Below are 16,157 nucleotides of genomic sequence, written 5' to 3'. Positions count from 1 at the left end.
TAAACATTGCAGAATTGTTTTCTACGACTCTTACTTAGAGGTGCAAAGAAATAAATAATTTGTTACGATAAATCAATAATTCACTTAAGTTGGTAATCACCGATTTCAAGTTTCTCTCAAGGTCAAGGTCATTTTAGGACAGGTGTTTATGTTTGCAGAAATTACAGCTGTGCCAGTTATCATTTACCTCCTCCCAAACACATAGAAAATGCTGCAGTTCTGTTGTAAATTTAGGTGAAATCGGCAGCAGTATCATTTTCTTTTCACATAAAAATCCTGATACTCTTGTAAACATAGTAAATACTGAACTCAGATGTATTCATGAATGGATCTGTTGTAACAAACTTTCTTTAAATGTTGCAAAGACCCAGTGCATGCTTTTTAGTAATTCAATCACAGCTCTACCCAGGAACATCTTTCTTAATAATATTTTAATCGATATTGTCGATTCAACGAAATTTCTTGGTCTATATATAGATAACAAATTTTCATGGAAGCCGCACATTACGTATTTATCAAAACTTTTATCTAGAAATGTTGGCGTCATAAACAAACTAAAAACTTTTTTGCCTCCAAACGTTTTATCAAATTTGTATAATACCCTTATTCTTTCTTACTTAAATTATGGGATATTAGCTTGGGGCAGTTCCTCTAGAAATCAGTTGGATAGACTACTACTTACACAGAAAAGAATAATGAGAATCATTTGTCATAAACACAGATTAGCTCACTCAGATCAATTGTTCTTCTCCAATAAAGTTTTAAAAATACAGGATTTGTACTCTCTTCGCCTGGGCTGCTTTATGTTTCAGTTAAACCAAGGAGAGCTGCCAACTTCCTTAAGTTTACTGTTTTTAAGAAACGAGATTTTGCACAGCTACCCCACCAGATTATCGTCATCTTTCCATCTTCCGAAGCTCAGAACTTTTTACAAACAGAAGACTATTGTTTATACTGGTCCCCATCTTTGGAATTCTCTAGATGAATCTTTAAAACTGACACCAAGCTTATTTTCGTTCAAACATAAGCTTAAGACTACACTGATAAATAACTATAATGTTACACTATGATTTTCCTGCAGGAGGCTGTTCATTGTCCCATGTTTGTGCTTGAGTTGTTCTGATGTACTTGTCCCGTTTAGTGTAGTCTTGTATCGTCCCGTCTAGTTTGTATCTTTTTATACCATTTTCATTAATTAATGATACTGTAATATTATTTTGGGGAACCTGAATTACAAGCTCCGCTTTCCAAGGTTTCCCCCACAATATACAGCTAGCATTTAAGTTAAAACTGAACTTTCTAAAATTCAATTATACATTATATCTGTGTACTGGACCTTTGTGAACTATTTCAATATTTCTAATTGTTAATTTATTCTATACTCACATTTCTGTTGTAAAATAATTATCTTTGCTGTTATTGTGGAAATAAACGAAATGAATGAAATGAATTTCCTGTATTTCTATTGCGAAGTCATTGTATACGACTTCTTGATTTCTGCAATAATTTGTAAAAATTGATGGTATCTCTTTATGTTGCACTCCGAAAAGTTGTATACAAATGAACAATAACTAATACTTATTTAGTATCGCATTTTAGTTCGATAAACATTAGAGAGTAACTGAGCACAATTCACCGTGAAGTTAAGATGTCAAGCAATTATAAAACCAGTGAAAATGCGTCGTCGGCCACTCGGTCATAATCTAACCTTCAAAGAATTTTAGAAGAATCCATAGTTTGCTTCTAACTCCAAACTTCCTGGTTTGCTCTGTGCTTTTCTGTAGTAAATACGCGATCGTGATGATGTCTGTAGACTCGAAGCACAGACCCCCGCTTTTAGTTTTCCGTTCTAAATCTTGTCAATATTTACCATGCGTGCTCGTGACATAGAAATCTCTGCCCGTCATATTTTTCTCTCGTCCGAGGTAGGATGCCATTGAAACTCATCGACAAATATCGGTAATAGTGTAAACCGCTGACGTAAATCCCAGGGATGGGGATATAACCCCCACCTCCACCCCACCCCACCCACGCACGTACATTTTGTTTTCTTTAAGAGAGAATGGTCATCATGGCCTATACATGTTTTACTCCCTCACAAATTACATGACAAATAACAACAGATCTGAATGTTGGATGGATGGGTGGATTGATTGATTGATTGATTGATTGATTGACTTTGATCGCCAAGAATAAGTGAGAAGAATACCTTGACAAGATAACCCATGAAAGCCGAATGGGATTATTTTCAGTGGGGTCCTATAATATCAATACATAACTATGATAACATTTTACTTTTATTTCCTGTATTTTTTTATCTTATAGGCAATGATGATTATGTGTAAGCGATGCAGGTGCGTTTTGAAACTTCCGTGAACATTCGTTTTTACATTCTAAGAATGTGTCGCATTGTTGTCCTTCTTTTTTTGTATCAAGTTCAGATTCAATTACTTTTCCGCCGAATCGTACATTGGACAGGTTTGCGTTATTTTATTTTCCCGAGTTAATGCTATTAAAGGGATACTCTATTGTCTTATGTTTTTATATGATATCATAATTATTTCATTTTTCATAAATGTGTAATTGATGCACTTAAGTAGTTGTCAATTCAGTTGTTTTAGTTATAGAACAATTTTGAATAAACCTAATTCCATATAATAAAGTACAAAAGAACAAGTGTGGATACATGTATGACATCATCACACATAATGGATATTCTTGAAGACATGCCTGGAACTGGTTCTCTGGAACAATGCAAATCTTTCAAATTCAGTAACTTATTGTTATTTGTTATCCGATTTTGATGAAATTTTCAGCATTTTGCTCTGTGAATTTTACTATATTCATCTAGATACAAATGTCTTCAGCCTGGAGCATCCCTTTAATTACGAAAGAGCATACATGATAACATGGCTAAATTACGTTTGATTTTCGACGTGGTGTGTTATTTCAGGGTAATGAAATAAAAAGCGTCTGTGGCGAAATCCTCGTCTGCGATATACATTTTCATTTCAATTCATTTAATACAGAATACATTTTAAATTGAATTCTTTCTAATTCTAGTTGAAAGCACTCTACCATGTTCACTGAGTGATGTGCTTATTTGTTTTAAAGGATAATAAAACCCTTAAATTTGCGTGTATGATAACAGAACTCTAAGAAACAAATTGAGTAAATTTTGAGAAAATTTGAACAAATGATATCAAAATTATGAGCGATTGAATGTTGAAGACACTACGCTCTGAAAATCCCCCGATTGACAATGCGACTAGGATATGTGATGTCACTGAAGTACACCCCCCCCCCTTAAGTTGGACAATGAAAATGTGGCCACAAAACATGATTCATTCCCCTCATTCTTACGTTAGTATATAAAAACTCTTCGTTCATTATATATTGTAGGAAAACCTCTGTTACAAGTCCTTTCATGACGAAACAACACCTTATCTATGGATAAACTTTATAAAATGACAATTTAAGAATTGCAGTAGAGTAGTTTGTACAAGTATGACATTACAGTCATGTTGATTGCAGTACAAGTGTGAGGATGCCCAGATCATTCATGATCTCAACATTCAACTGCTCGTAACTTTCTTATTGTTTTCTCAATTTTTTATCAAACTTTCACTTATTTGTTTCTTTGATTTCCGTTCTGTTTCCGTAGTAGCTAACAGGATTTTTTTCTCTTTTAAAGCACATTCTTTCTCATACGGTTCGCTCTCCTTTTGGCTTTGTTGCTGCTGTTGTGTTTTTTTTTTGGGGGGGGCAATGGGCCTTTGGGTATCATTGAAAAGGATGATAGTTTCTTACATTGGCATGAATTGAATTGGAGAGACTGTGGAAGTAATTTTTTAAAGTAAGCATGACACGCTCTCGATATTAATGAAGGATTAATTAAAAGAAGATGGAGTGTAGGCTCGTCGGAAGGATTTTGAAAGAGCCACAGTATATGATTCGAAATTCATGAACATGATGCGTATCTCACTAAAATAGTAATATAATAACAACGCAAGCACAGTTGCAAACTTACATATTGGGGAAATGACCTGAAAAGGTGATATTTTTAAGATCTTGGAGAAATTTGTAAACATTTTACCTACATGTATATAATACTTAATTAATAAATGCGAGCGCGAAAAGTTTTGAATCATAGTATTGACCAGGACGGGACTTTATGTAATCGTGAACATGAAACGCAGTTAGCGTGCGTCCATTTCCCCACCCTTATACTTTACAGCGACAGAAATTTTGTAAAGGATGGTGTTCAGCTTTAAAAGAACAAAGTGAAAATAATACCGAGAACATGCATATTCTCTATAAAGCTTTGATATTCATAAAATACATGCATTAGATTGAGGAAAAGATCAAGATTCATCTCATTCACGAAAAAAGTTTCAAATTATTCGTGAAATGAATATCTGAAGCAGACGACGCTGGTAGTTGAGTATTGGTGACCTTCAGATGGGATCTCAAACCATCATGACCATGAATGATACATGAATGCTAAATCCCTATTCTAGTTTCGACGATGGATTACGAGGTCTCCGGATCAAAAAGAAGGAGTGAATATTTTTTTTTTCATTTATAGTCATATTAGACTAGTCGTAACGAACAACAAGTTAGCAAGATGAGGAAAAACAAGAAATTCTTGTCGTTTGTTTAAAAAAGTATAACTGTTGTTTTTTTTAACAGCAATCTGATGTAAACAATTTCGAAACTTCGTGCTTATCCTTTTTGTACCAGTATATGAATATGAGATCCTTGGACCGTATACTCAAAAGTTTGCAAGGGATTTCAAATATGAAAGAAGAAATAAATACTTGATATCGAAAATTCAATTCTTCATATCGAGAATAAATGTTGAAAGGACTTGCCATATGATCGCGTCGCTGAAAGCCCATTATGTCGCTGAGCGCAAATTCGCAAATAGGGCAACATGTAATGAGATGCAAAGCGACTTCATTTCGTTGCTTCCCCAATCAGACATGCCAACGAAACAGACCAGAGTTAATGAACGTCAATTAAACTGTCTGAAACACTCTCTTTGCCCTTTTGCGTCACTCGGGCAAAGTTGATCGTCATTCATGCAGGAAGTATCTCAAATTATACTCCTGATATAAAAAAAAAACCACAAGCTTCTTGGAAAATTAATAATTTTCATATATCAATTATGTATCAACCCGTTTATATGGGCACAGTCGGTACTGGTGTTGGTATACGGGGTAATTGATATCGTAACGACTGCTCGCTTTATGCCATATCACCTGAAACGAGGCATGTGACCTGTTGTCATAATGATCAGAAAACATTAACATTTTCTTTCTGAGTATTAATGAATGCCACTCTACTATTGCCTATATGGAGTAGTGAGACCGATTAGTTCAACGACCATTGTTTAATACCAGTATTGTTTTGAAAGTTATTCATTGCATGTGACAGGCTTCGTAATTATAGATGCAGACGCGCTAGGAATACCCTGATCTGTCATATCACCACGGGATTATTACTCTAACCTTAAAACGAACAAACAGGTCAAAATTGTTCTGTGATTATTAAAAGGATATAGAGATACCAATCACGTTCACACCTATACCAATCCTCCGTGGGTATTCAGTGACCTTTAATAGTCGAGTAATTTGTTTTTGAAATATTTCATTATAGACATTATCAATCTGATTATCTTACTCGCACCGGCGGTGGAATGGCAGGGTCATTTTTCCCGTTCGCTCGGGTTTTGCATATTGTATACCCGCGATAATCCCAATCGATATGGTGCTATTAGCCAAACAAAACTGACATCGTCTATCTGATGAGCTTGGGTGTTTATCCTCCCCCCCCCTCAAGTTTATATTTCATATATCTCATCGCACCATTATATACAGATATACATTCTAAAAACTTTTTCTAAAAAAATTAAACGTTAGACATGTTAGAAGGGCCGATGAGTAATATCGTTTTAAAAAGGGTATAAAACTCCGACACCCCCTGAACCTTTCTCATCCGCTACCAACCTTTGCGTTGTTTAGAGACTTTTGATAGTAATATTTTTTTCTATTTGTAAACAAAATATGTATTATCTAATTATCACTGATTAAATTCAGGTTCTTCAGGTTAATATCAAACTATGATTTGTCTCATTTGATATTTAAATAAATGGCATAGGGTTACCCTGCTATCCTCAGATTGGTATTAATGACCAGCTGCAGTCGACAACGCTAGTTTATTTCGAAGGACAATATGCCTTCGTAATCGTATCGTACTTGCTCGGGAACTTAATCGAAGCGAGAGATTGGATTAATTTCCAGCAAAATTATATAGCAGACACGCTGAAATAATCGGCTTATTTTTCAGACATTGACACTGTTCGTACTCACGTGCAGCCCGCCGCGGATGACAATAATCTTTTACTTGCCGAAAGCATCAGTAATATCCCCACCACCGCCCATCCGCAGATTATTCTTTCTATATGTATGTTTTTTCATAGAGTTGCGCTAACGTTACAATATTGTCACTCGGAAAACATCACAGCTCAGTCTTCCTCCTCTTACCCTATGATCAGTGGCGTGGAATTAATTAAAAGTTGTGAGCGAGCAAAGCGAGCGAGCAATAATTCACATTTTTAATACAAAATCCAAATTTGTGATAGGTTTTGACATAAAACTCAGAAAATAATACTATATTTCTCCCTTATCCTTTCCCTTTTCTTTTTTTTTTTGGGGGGGGGCAAGACCAATGCCTATGATTATGATAACTCCTCAAATTGGATACCACTTTGTGTGGCCCAATATACACAGAAAAAAGGGAGTCACTTATCCGTATGGAATACTTGGTAAAAAAAAAGTCAAAGTGACACTTTTGAGCCAGAGTTACAATAATCGCACATGCTATTCAGACAGATTTATTCACTTCTACGCGAGCGACTCATTTTATTTACCTTTCCTTCTCATCAACTCATTTCTTTATTTCTTATATTTGTTGATGCTTTTTTTTACTGTTTTCCCTTTGCCACTTCTTTCCACTACTGACCAAGACTTTCCTTCCTCCACTCCCCTGTCCCCAGGCAGAGTAGGGCTCCTCCCCAATCACATTATAAGGATGTGACCTTTTCCTACCTTTTAAGTATGCATTACATACATGCATGCAGGACATGAACCGAAAGACGAACAACTTTAATTATTCACAGATGATCCGAATGCGAAATGTAGCTTTTACTCGGAATTCCGTCGGAAACTTCTACGGGATTTTGAACACGACGCCGCTAAAAACGGAAATGGATTTCGGAGAAAAATGATTTGATTATGCACGTTATACGAGCTGCTGTTCCAATGTCCTCTAAAAATGAAACATTACAACAAAATATAGATTTGTATTATTTATCAATCAATTATTGAAAGAAACATCGTTGTTCATCGTTCATTGTTTTGTTATTTTTTAAATTTGTGGATATAATGAACACCCATTTTCAGACCTGAATGAAATAATAGGTTTAGGTAGACCTAAACTGTTCAGTAATTTGAATTACATCGAAGTACGAACTAGTATTGTAACATTTATATCAAAACAACCAAAAGTGTAGTGACCGTTAACACGTTATTGGCTTATCATTTATGAAAATTTGATTTCTGTTTCTGTTTCAAATACCAGATGTCGCCCTCTGTAATACTAGTATTTTTTTTCTAGACGAGCGAAAGCAATTCCAACTCTCACGCTATAAATCTAGTGACAGCATATCAGAAGGATACATGCATGTACAGTAAAACTGTGACTTGAAAATGTAACACACTTCGCCACTGCCATACTTGAAAAGTGATTTGTACCCCCCCCCCAAAAAAAAAAAAAAAAATCTTATTATTTTCCTGAGCTCAAAAGTTTTATTACAAAATTTTAATTCCATCCTTTGGAATTTCAAATAATTCCCATAAATGATGGAGTTTGTATCGAATCTTCCATTACACATATCATATTTTCTTATGATAATTTGATAAAATTTCAAAACTAAGTAATCTTTGCATCTACCAAAATTCATGAAGACATGAAAAAAGCTTTCTTTCTTAGCCCCCCCCCTTGACTTGAACTTGATTAAGAATCCACGAAACATTAATTTTGTTACGAAACCATCATGACCATTGTGTTTTTAGTTTCTTACATGTTTTACATATTTTTTTTCTCAATCTCTCGTTTCTTCTTGTCTTACAGCTGGTTGCCACAGACCGAGAAGGGATGTCAACGGGACGCTTTCGGGTTGAAGATGGCGAGAGGGATGAGGTAAACCAAAATTATTTTTTGGGGGTATTTTTATTGAATAAGGTTAAGGGTGTCATTATTAGGAAGTTATTGTATATAAGGTTACACTGTTAGCTCATGTAACATAGGAACATGCGGATCTTGTCATTTGTTTTCCTCTGTATTCATATATCATGTCTCATCATTATTGTTTTCCAGGAGGCAAGCACTTAGCAATATTCTTAGTGGGCGATTCCATACGTGTCGTACTGGACATTTTGACAACAATTTCTAATTTCCTAACCGAATGCTTGAGCAATAAAATATTATTTTTTGTCAATAATAAAGCTATAGTCACCGTGGGTATTCATGTGAAAAACTAATAACCAACACAAAAACATGATTATTGGTAAATTATAGGTGAAAATGTTGTGTGTCGTACGGGCGCAGAAATGTCCAGTACGACACGCAACATTTTAAGCGCTAATTCACCTATGGACAACATATTTTTGTTGGTTGTCAGTTTTTTTGCATGTCTACCCAGTAGTACTTTAATATTACCACAAAGCAAATTGAAGTTCTTCGTTCGTTTGGACAGAAGGTTAAGAAATGTTGTGAAAATGGCTGATTTTCTAGCATGGAATCGCCCTTCTTTTTTGTTAAAAGGACATCGACCGTCCTTAGTTATGTTTGTGCGCTTAGTTTACGCCACGCGCGTTGACGTCACAATAAGTGAACAGGTGAATAATCAGCTACTGTACAAGGTATCAGCTAATTTTCCAGTCATCTGCACTCTAACAGCAAAACTTGATGTGTTATTTTTTTACAAAGTTAGAAGCTAAAAATTATATATGGACCAAATTGGCTATCATCTTTCACAAGAAATGCATTGCCTCCGGAGTGTGTATATATATATATTTGTATATATATATATATATATATATATATATATACACCTCGTCCAGTTGATGACGGCTGATGTTTCAATTACTTAATGATCACTTTTGCTGAATAATGCCATAGTAAAGATTGATCGGCTCTATATATGCCGAAGTGCGAACAAGCTAGGTGCTTTCTCGCAACTCAAACATTCCTGGTGGGTGTTTCATAAAGCTGTTCGTAAGTTAAGAGCGACTTTAAGAACGACTGGTGATCCTTTCTTTTGGTAAATGTTATGCGATGGTTAGTGCGTAAGAAAGGTTCACCAGTCGTTCTTAAAGTCGATCTTAACTTACAAGCATCTTTATGAAACGCCCCCTGATAGGTAAAACAATGTTATTCTTGACCCGTTGACTACTGAATTTGGTTATTCCCATAGATAAGTTCAATTTTAGTTCATGTTCAAGTTTATTTATCTAAAACCAAAAACATCACATTATTATCAAAATAGATATACATACAATGCAAATGAGTACATAAACACACATCAATTAGATTATAGCAAAGACGAATTGGACCCCTTTAAAAACAAAGCTTGTAAGTGGGGCCCTGGAATACTTATGATTATTAACATAAAATATAGGATATATATAATCTACAAAATACAAAAAGAGAGAAAAAATATATAAGGTTAAGATGCTAAACTAGAATGGAAAACTATTACAAACACGCATATATACACACATCCACATGCACCCGCACACAACCACACACACACACCCTCACATGCATATACTAAACTCTTTTTTTATGTTTGCATATACTAAACTTAAACAAACAAATGTACATCAACCGACATGATTTGATGTATTACATACACGCTGACGACATTCAGTTGTATTTACCATGCTTACCTAATCATACTGATGTGGACAACGTACTTGCTAGATCTGAATCATGTGTAGCAGAGATCTCCAAGTGGATGGGGCAGAACTTCTTTAAAATCAACCAGGCGAAGTCTCTGAATTCATTTTCTATGGCTCTTCCCAACAGATCAAAAAGGTCATCATTCCTAACCTAAAAATTGGTGATGTACATGTAGAGCCGGTTTCCAAAGTTCGCTCACTAAGTTTGAAACTTGATAGCACCATGACTATGGAACCACAAATCTCTAGCTGCATCAGATCATCATTTTATCACATTAGACAGATTCGTCGGATCCGGGATTGCCTGAATCCCCAAGCAACGAAGCAGGCAGTTCCTGCTCTTGTCACATCACGATTGGACATGTACAACAGTACTTTGGTTGGACTGCCTGATACTCACATAAAACGACTACAGAAGGTCCAGAATTCTGCCACACGACTTGTAAAGCGTTCAAAGCTGTCGGATCATATCACCCCAGTTCTCAAGGAACTACACTGGCTGCCTGTTAGGCAAAGATTTGCATACAACGTTTTTTCCTTGGTCTTTAAACTTAAAATCAACCAGACACCAGTGTACCTGTCAGGTCTTCTGGAGTTGAAGAGATCATGTAGACCCGGTCTCCGTTCAGAGAATGTTCACCAGTTCCAACAAGTGAGAGTGAAGAGGTCCCCGTTTGTGGAATTCAATCACATCGGACATTAAGTCTTGCCAGTCGAGAGAACTATTCCACAGCAAATTGAAGACTTACGTTATGAAGGTGGCATTTCCCTAATTGTTGTAGGATTAGGCCCACTTGTTATTTTGACTACCAACTTTAACTGATTGTGTATTTTTTCTTGTCGATTTGTTCAATTTCTGTGTATTTATTAATATCATTTTTTGTATTGTGTAGGTAGTTAATTGTGCGCCTGGAGTATCATCGACAGATATGTGCGCTATACAAATCTTTAATTATTACTATTATTATTATTATTATTATTATTATTATTAGGTCATCAACTTGAATGTAAAAACAGTACTAAAATTCATATTGAGAAAAATCATAATCTGTCAAGAAAGCAAGTTTTGGATAATCTCTTGAACATGAAAAGAGTTTTACTATTTTTCATATCAACAGGTAAACTGTTTCAGTCTTTAATGCAGGATATAATTATGAAAGGAGGCCAGAGTGACATTTGTTCTCGCAAATGGCTGATGAAGAAGATCCCTTTAACGTGTATTATAATTATGTACTTGTGAATTCTCAAGAACTTATTTTTAAGGTACATTCTTGAGGCATTGATTTTAGTTTGAACATGAACAATGCAAAATTGAACGACACAAGGTCACTTAGTGGTAGCATTTTCAGACCAAGAAATAGGGATTACTTGGATGCCTATAATTAGAATTTGTTATAAGTCGCATTGCCCTTTTCTGTAATACTCTCAATTTATCAAGTTAAGACTTGAAAAATGTTTCCGCAGGCAACATTACAATATATCATGTAAGGTAAAACAATAAAAATTTATTTTAACCTCTAAATAAGTTTTACACCGCGAGACACATTAATTTTTTTTGTGCAGACAGTAGCTAGATGATGATTTTCCAGAATAAGAGCTAATCGATATATAACCCAAGAAGCAAATATTTGCACTATAGGTTCAACATCATGACCCCCTATATGAAGACAAGTTATACGCTCTGGAAACTTTTTACCCTTAGAGCGGAAAATTATGGCAATGCACTTGTTTCTTTTAATGTTCAACAATAGCTTATTACAACAAAACCATGCATATACAGCTTCTTAATTTCTTGATTTGCATCTCGTAACAAATTTCCTACTGACCTATCAGCTAGCATCAGACTGGTATCAGTAGCAAACAGGAAGTATGAGAATAATGTTGATGAATGTATCATATCGTTTATATAGATCAGAAACAACAGGGGACCGAGAAAAAACTCTTAGGTACACCATACTTAGTCGCAACATGTCATAACAAATTGTATCCTGTCACACAAATAGCTTCGGAATCATTACAATGCTACATCACGAATTCCATAATGTTCAAGTTCCTTGAGAAAGATGCCATGGTCATTGGAATCAAATGCCTTTGATAGATCTAAAAATGTCCCCAGACAATATTTGTTTTCATCAATAGCCTTTATCATATTACTCAATAAGTTATAAACACTTCATGAATCACCTGGTTCCATCAGGCAATGGGTTAACATGGTTTATGCAACTGCCTTTTGACCAAGATGTCTCTTTGAGCAAAATACCCCAATGCAGTCATAGGCAACCGAAGGTCTTCAAACTTTGGTCTATGGCTTTTACGGGTGAATGTATTTTATACACTTTCTTCTGTAAATCCGATATTATCATGCCCCAAATCTAACATAACCCAATTGGGGACGAATGTTTAGTGCCGATACAAGACGGGGTAACATGATTGCCCGAGACCAGGCCAAAAGCATATGACAAAAGATCAATAAAAGGTAATCAGGTTAAACATTCCGTGATAGCATAACCCAGATTGGGGTTTATTAAACACACAATGTACCAGGAAAGTTCTAAGATCCAATGCCTTTGAGCATCGTCTCTCTTCATGCTCTTGTCTTTGAATTTGGCCTCTGTATCAAGCAGGTGACACATTGGTTTCCGATGAGGACAATTGACGTCGTTTCGTGTTTGATGTGACAGTGGCATATACCATCATGTCACATACTGCCATCTTAGACGATAGCCCTGACGTCTTATTTCGTCTCATAAATAGGGAGTTTTCGCACCGGCACCCAGGTCATTTTTAAGACCATAGAATTTATTTCTCGAATGCCTTTCAAGACAAAAACCAACTAAGAAGTCTTTGTCGAAATTTGGTGAATCAAAGCAACAGTTTCGTCTTGGGCTATGGACAAACGACACAGACAATTTTCGCCAGCTCAAAAAAATTAGAACGAAACTGCTGTTCCAGGTCACAAATTTTCGACAAAGACCTTCCGGCTTGTTCATTGTGGTTTGACTGGCATTTCAAGAGATTTACTGTAATCTTGATTTCTTCTTGCAACAAGTTTCACATTTACAGTGCAACTTTTACTACTAAGATGACGACTAGACGCGGTTGTCTGACCCCCCAAAAAAGTTTAATACGCGCATGCGCAAAACTTAAATTTTCTGCCAGATAAATGCGTCATGTTTTAAGAGTTTCATGCTCCGTTTTCTTTTGAAATACATGTGTATGTGATATATATACTGTAATTTCTCATTGCATTCTACCAGATAATACCAATCGTTATTCCTGCGTCATTGAGGTTATCTCGTGATGTTAAACCTGTCTAATAGTATTCACCAGGCGTAATACGTAGGGTGGCCGAGATTGAATTGGTCTAATATCACATTTCCTTTATTAAACTGAGTTAACCTACCAAAGCCAAGTCAGAATAAATGATTATTCTGAAGTAGAGATATCGATTTTTTTTCATATTTTTAATGCAACATTTTCTTTACAATCACAATAAATGCTTTCTTTTCTAATAGTATACTGATTCAGATCCGTCGCAACATTCTAAATGCACCTTATCCAACGTCATGAAACACTTTGACCCCTCGTAATGTTTCAAACATTATGAGGCGCCATATTGGTTTTGTCGGCAACTGATGATCGTAATAATTAGAAGGAAATTAAACGCGTGTGAACTTTCTCAAAAACTAATTCAAATTCGTCTCTCTTGACATTTATCAAAGGGCAAGATTTGTTTGTATCTCCGTGCACAGTGAAGACAAACCGAATGAGCTTGTCTCACCCAATATAGTTTTTTGGCGACAAACAGCGCTGTTTTCACTCTCTTAACCTGTATTTATGCAGCCTTTTCACAGGGGAAAAGCAAAACCCTTTATCTATTGACGATCACCCTCCATCTAACGTGTTTTTGTTGTCAGCCATTCACCCCTGTTTCGTCACACTTTTTTTTTCTTAAAGCGACTTTAAAAAGATTTGATTCATTGAGTATTCTAAACGGTGTTATTACCTCGCCTTTTTTGTGTCGTTTACATGTAAATGTCGATAATCATTATTCGATGAAAATATTATTATTATTATCATTCTACACTTAAAAAAAAATACTCGAAAATTGCAATGTTCGTATTAACTATAGTTTATTTATTATCACGTACTTCCTCTTTGAACTCTCTTTCTTCCTTCCTGTCTACCTTTCTTTCATTCCGTTCTTCTATGTTTCTTTCTTTCTTTTTCCCCTTTGTTCCTTTCTATCTTTTCCTTTCTATTTTTTTTTTCTTTCATTCTTTCTGGCTTTCTCTCCCGTCCCCTCCCACTGTTTCCCTTTTCAGATCTCGACGATGGCAACCGGAAGTGACGTGCACCTCGAGAACCCAGAATACCACACGAGATGGTATTTCAAGTACTTTCTTGGGAAGAGTAAGTTCAAAATGTTCAACCCTAAAGGGAGAGGGTCCCACATTGCAACCGTTTTGTCAAAAGAGTGTAGAAAATAATAATTTACAAAATAACGAAAAGAAAGAATCATCATTTTGATTCATGGAGTTGACAGAATTAAGATGCAAAATCTACCTTTTATTTTGGAGGTAAATTCCCTTATTTAAGTCCTCATTTCTTTTTAAAAATTGTGTACAAATGTTAATTGAACAACATTTTCAAGTAAGGTGACGATCACTATGGACGGGGCTGTCATTTCTTTCTTATATGTAGGTATCAAAGTTTTGCTCTTCTTTGAAATGATCTCTGAATTATATATTCATGAGATATTATCTGCAGAGAATTTTTTCTCTTAAGAGAATAATGCCTCAAGATTATTTCTGGCATATTTTCCAGAATTATTTATCAAAGTTCAAGATTTGTTTGTATTTCCGTGCACAGTAAAGACAAACTGAATAAGGCTATCTCACCCAATATAGCTTTTTGGCAGCAAACAGTAAAATTATTTCTGGCATATTTTCCAGTGTTTCGACGCAACCAAAATAACTTTTACTGATTTCGTTATTTTTGTATTGTTAATGATAGTACTACCTAAAAACATATAGGCCTATAATCTTGTGTAATCCGCAAAAATATATGATCCAAAAATAGATGTTTCTATTTTGACGCACAAAAATAGATTTACTGATTTTGTTATTTTCGTATTTTTAATTATATTGATATGAAGGCCTGTACATCTTGCGTTTTAGGCAAAACTATACATGAACCTAGATTGCTGTTTGTATTTTGACGGGTGGAAATTAACTTTTGATTGATTTTGTTATTTTCTTTTTTTATAATAATAATGTTGATAATGATAATAATAATGAAAATAGATAGTAACGACAATGATGATAATGATGGTGGTGGTGATGTTGATGATGATGATGATGATGACGACGATGATGATGATGATGAATGTTGATGATGATGATGATGACGATGATGACGATGATGACAATGATGATGATGATGTTGATGATGATGATGATGGTGGTGGTAGTGATGTTGGTGATGGTGGTGGTGGCGATGATGATGATGATGATGATGATGATAATGATGGTGGTGGTGGTGATGATGATAAGCAAGATGTAGGCCTATGAGTCTTTGGCAAAATTACATGAACGAAAATAGATGTTTGTATTTTGAAGCAGGGAAATGACTACTACTGATATTGATATTTCCGTGCATTTAATGGTGATAGTATTGATAAAGCATTTATTTACGAGACAACTATCAAATGAACTATTCCACCGCGCAGACGATTTGGCAGATAAAGAGAGCTACGGAATTGCAGATTAAAGTATCGTTTTCTTATGCGTCAGTGCATTGATAAATTAGCTAACAACAACAACATTAGTAGTAATAATAACAATTATTATGATCATTATTATAATCACAAGAATAATAATGATAACAAAAATCATAATGATAATAATAGTAATATTATAATAAAAACAATGTGGTCCATTTGTAGAGTGCACTTAATGTATACGTTTCCATGGCCTTTGGTCCGGCGACATTTGCTCCGAAGGAAAATCTGCACGGCCAAACACAAAACCTAACCTCCACAACTAAATAAACGTGAATCTTAATCTTTGCATTGTTCTTAACAAAGAACTCTTTTGAAATCCTAATTCTAACGCTATACCCTTTGAG

General features: G+C 35.2%; 1 protein-coding gene across 1 annotated transcript in view; it reads left to right on the top strand.

Annotated features, from left to right (window-relative positions):
- Positions 1-16,157, top strand: part of LOC121428616 (GTPase-activating Rap/Ran-GAP domain-like protein 3) — a 102,330-nt gene that overhangs the window by 47,597 nt on the left and 38,576 nt on the right. Inside the window, 2 exon segments of the mRNA XM_041625377.1 lie at positions 8,197-8,265; positions 14,354-14,441. Coding sequence (XP_041481311.1) covers positions 8,197-8,265; positions 14,354-14,441 — 157 coding nt within the window.

Source organism: Lytechinus variegatus, chromosome 15 (genome assembly GCF_018143015.1).
Source record: "Lytechinus variegatus isolate NC3 chromosome 15, Lvar_3.0, whole genome shotgun sequence".
NCBI classification, from domain to species: domain Eukaryota; kingdom Metazoa; phylum Echinodermata; class Echinoidea; order Temnopleuroida; family Toxopneustidae; genus Lytechinus; species Lytechinus variegatus.
Note: the sequence above shows the minus strand (reverse complement) of the source record. Positions and strands in the feature narration are given on the sequence as shown.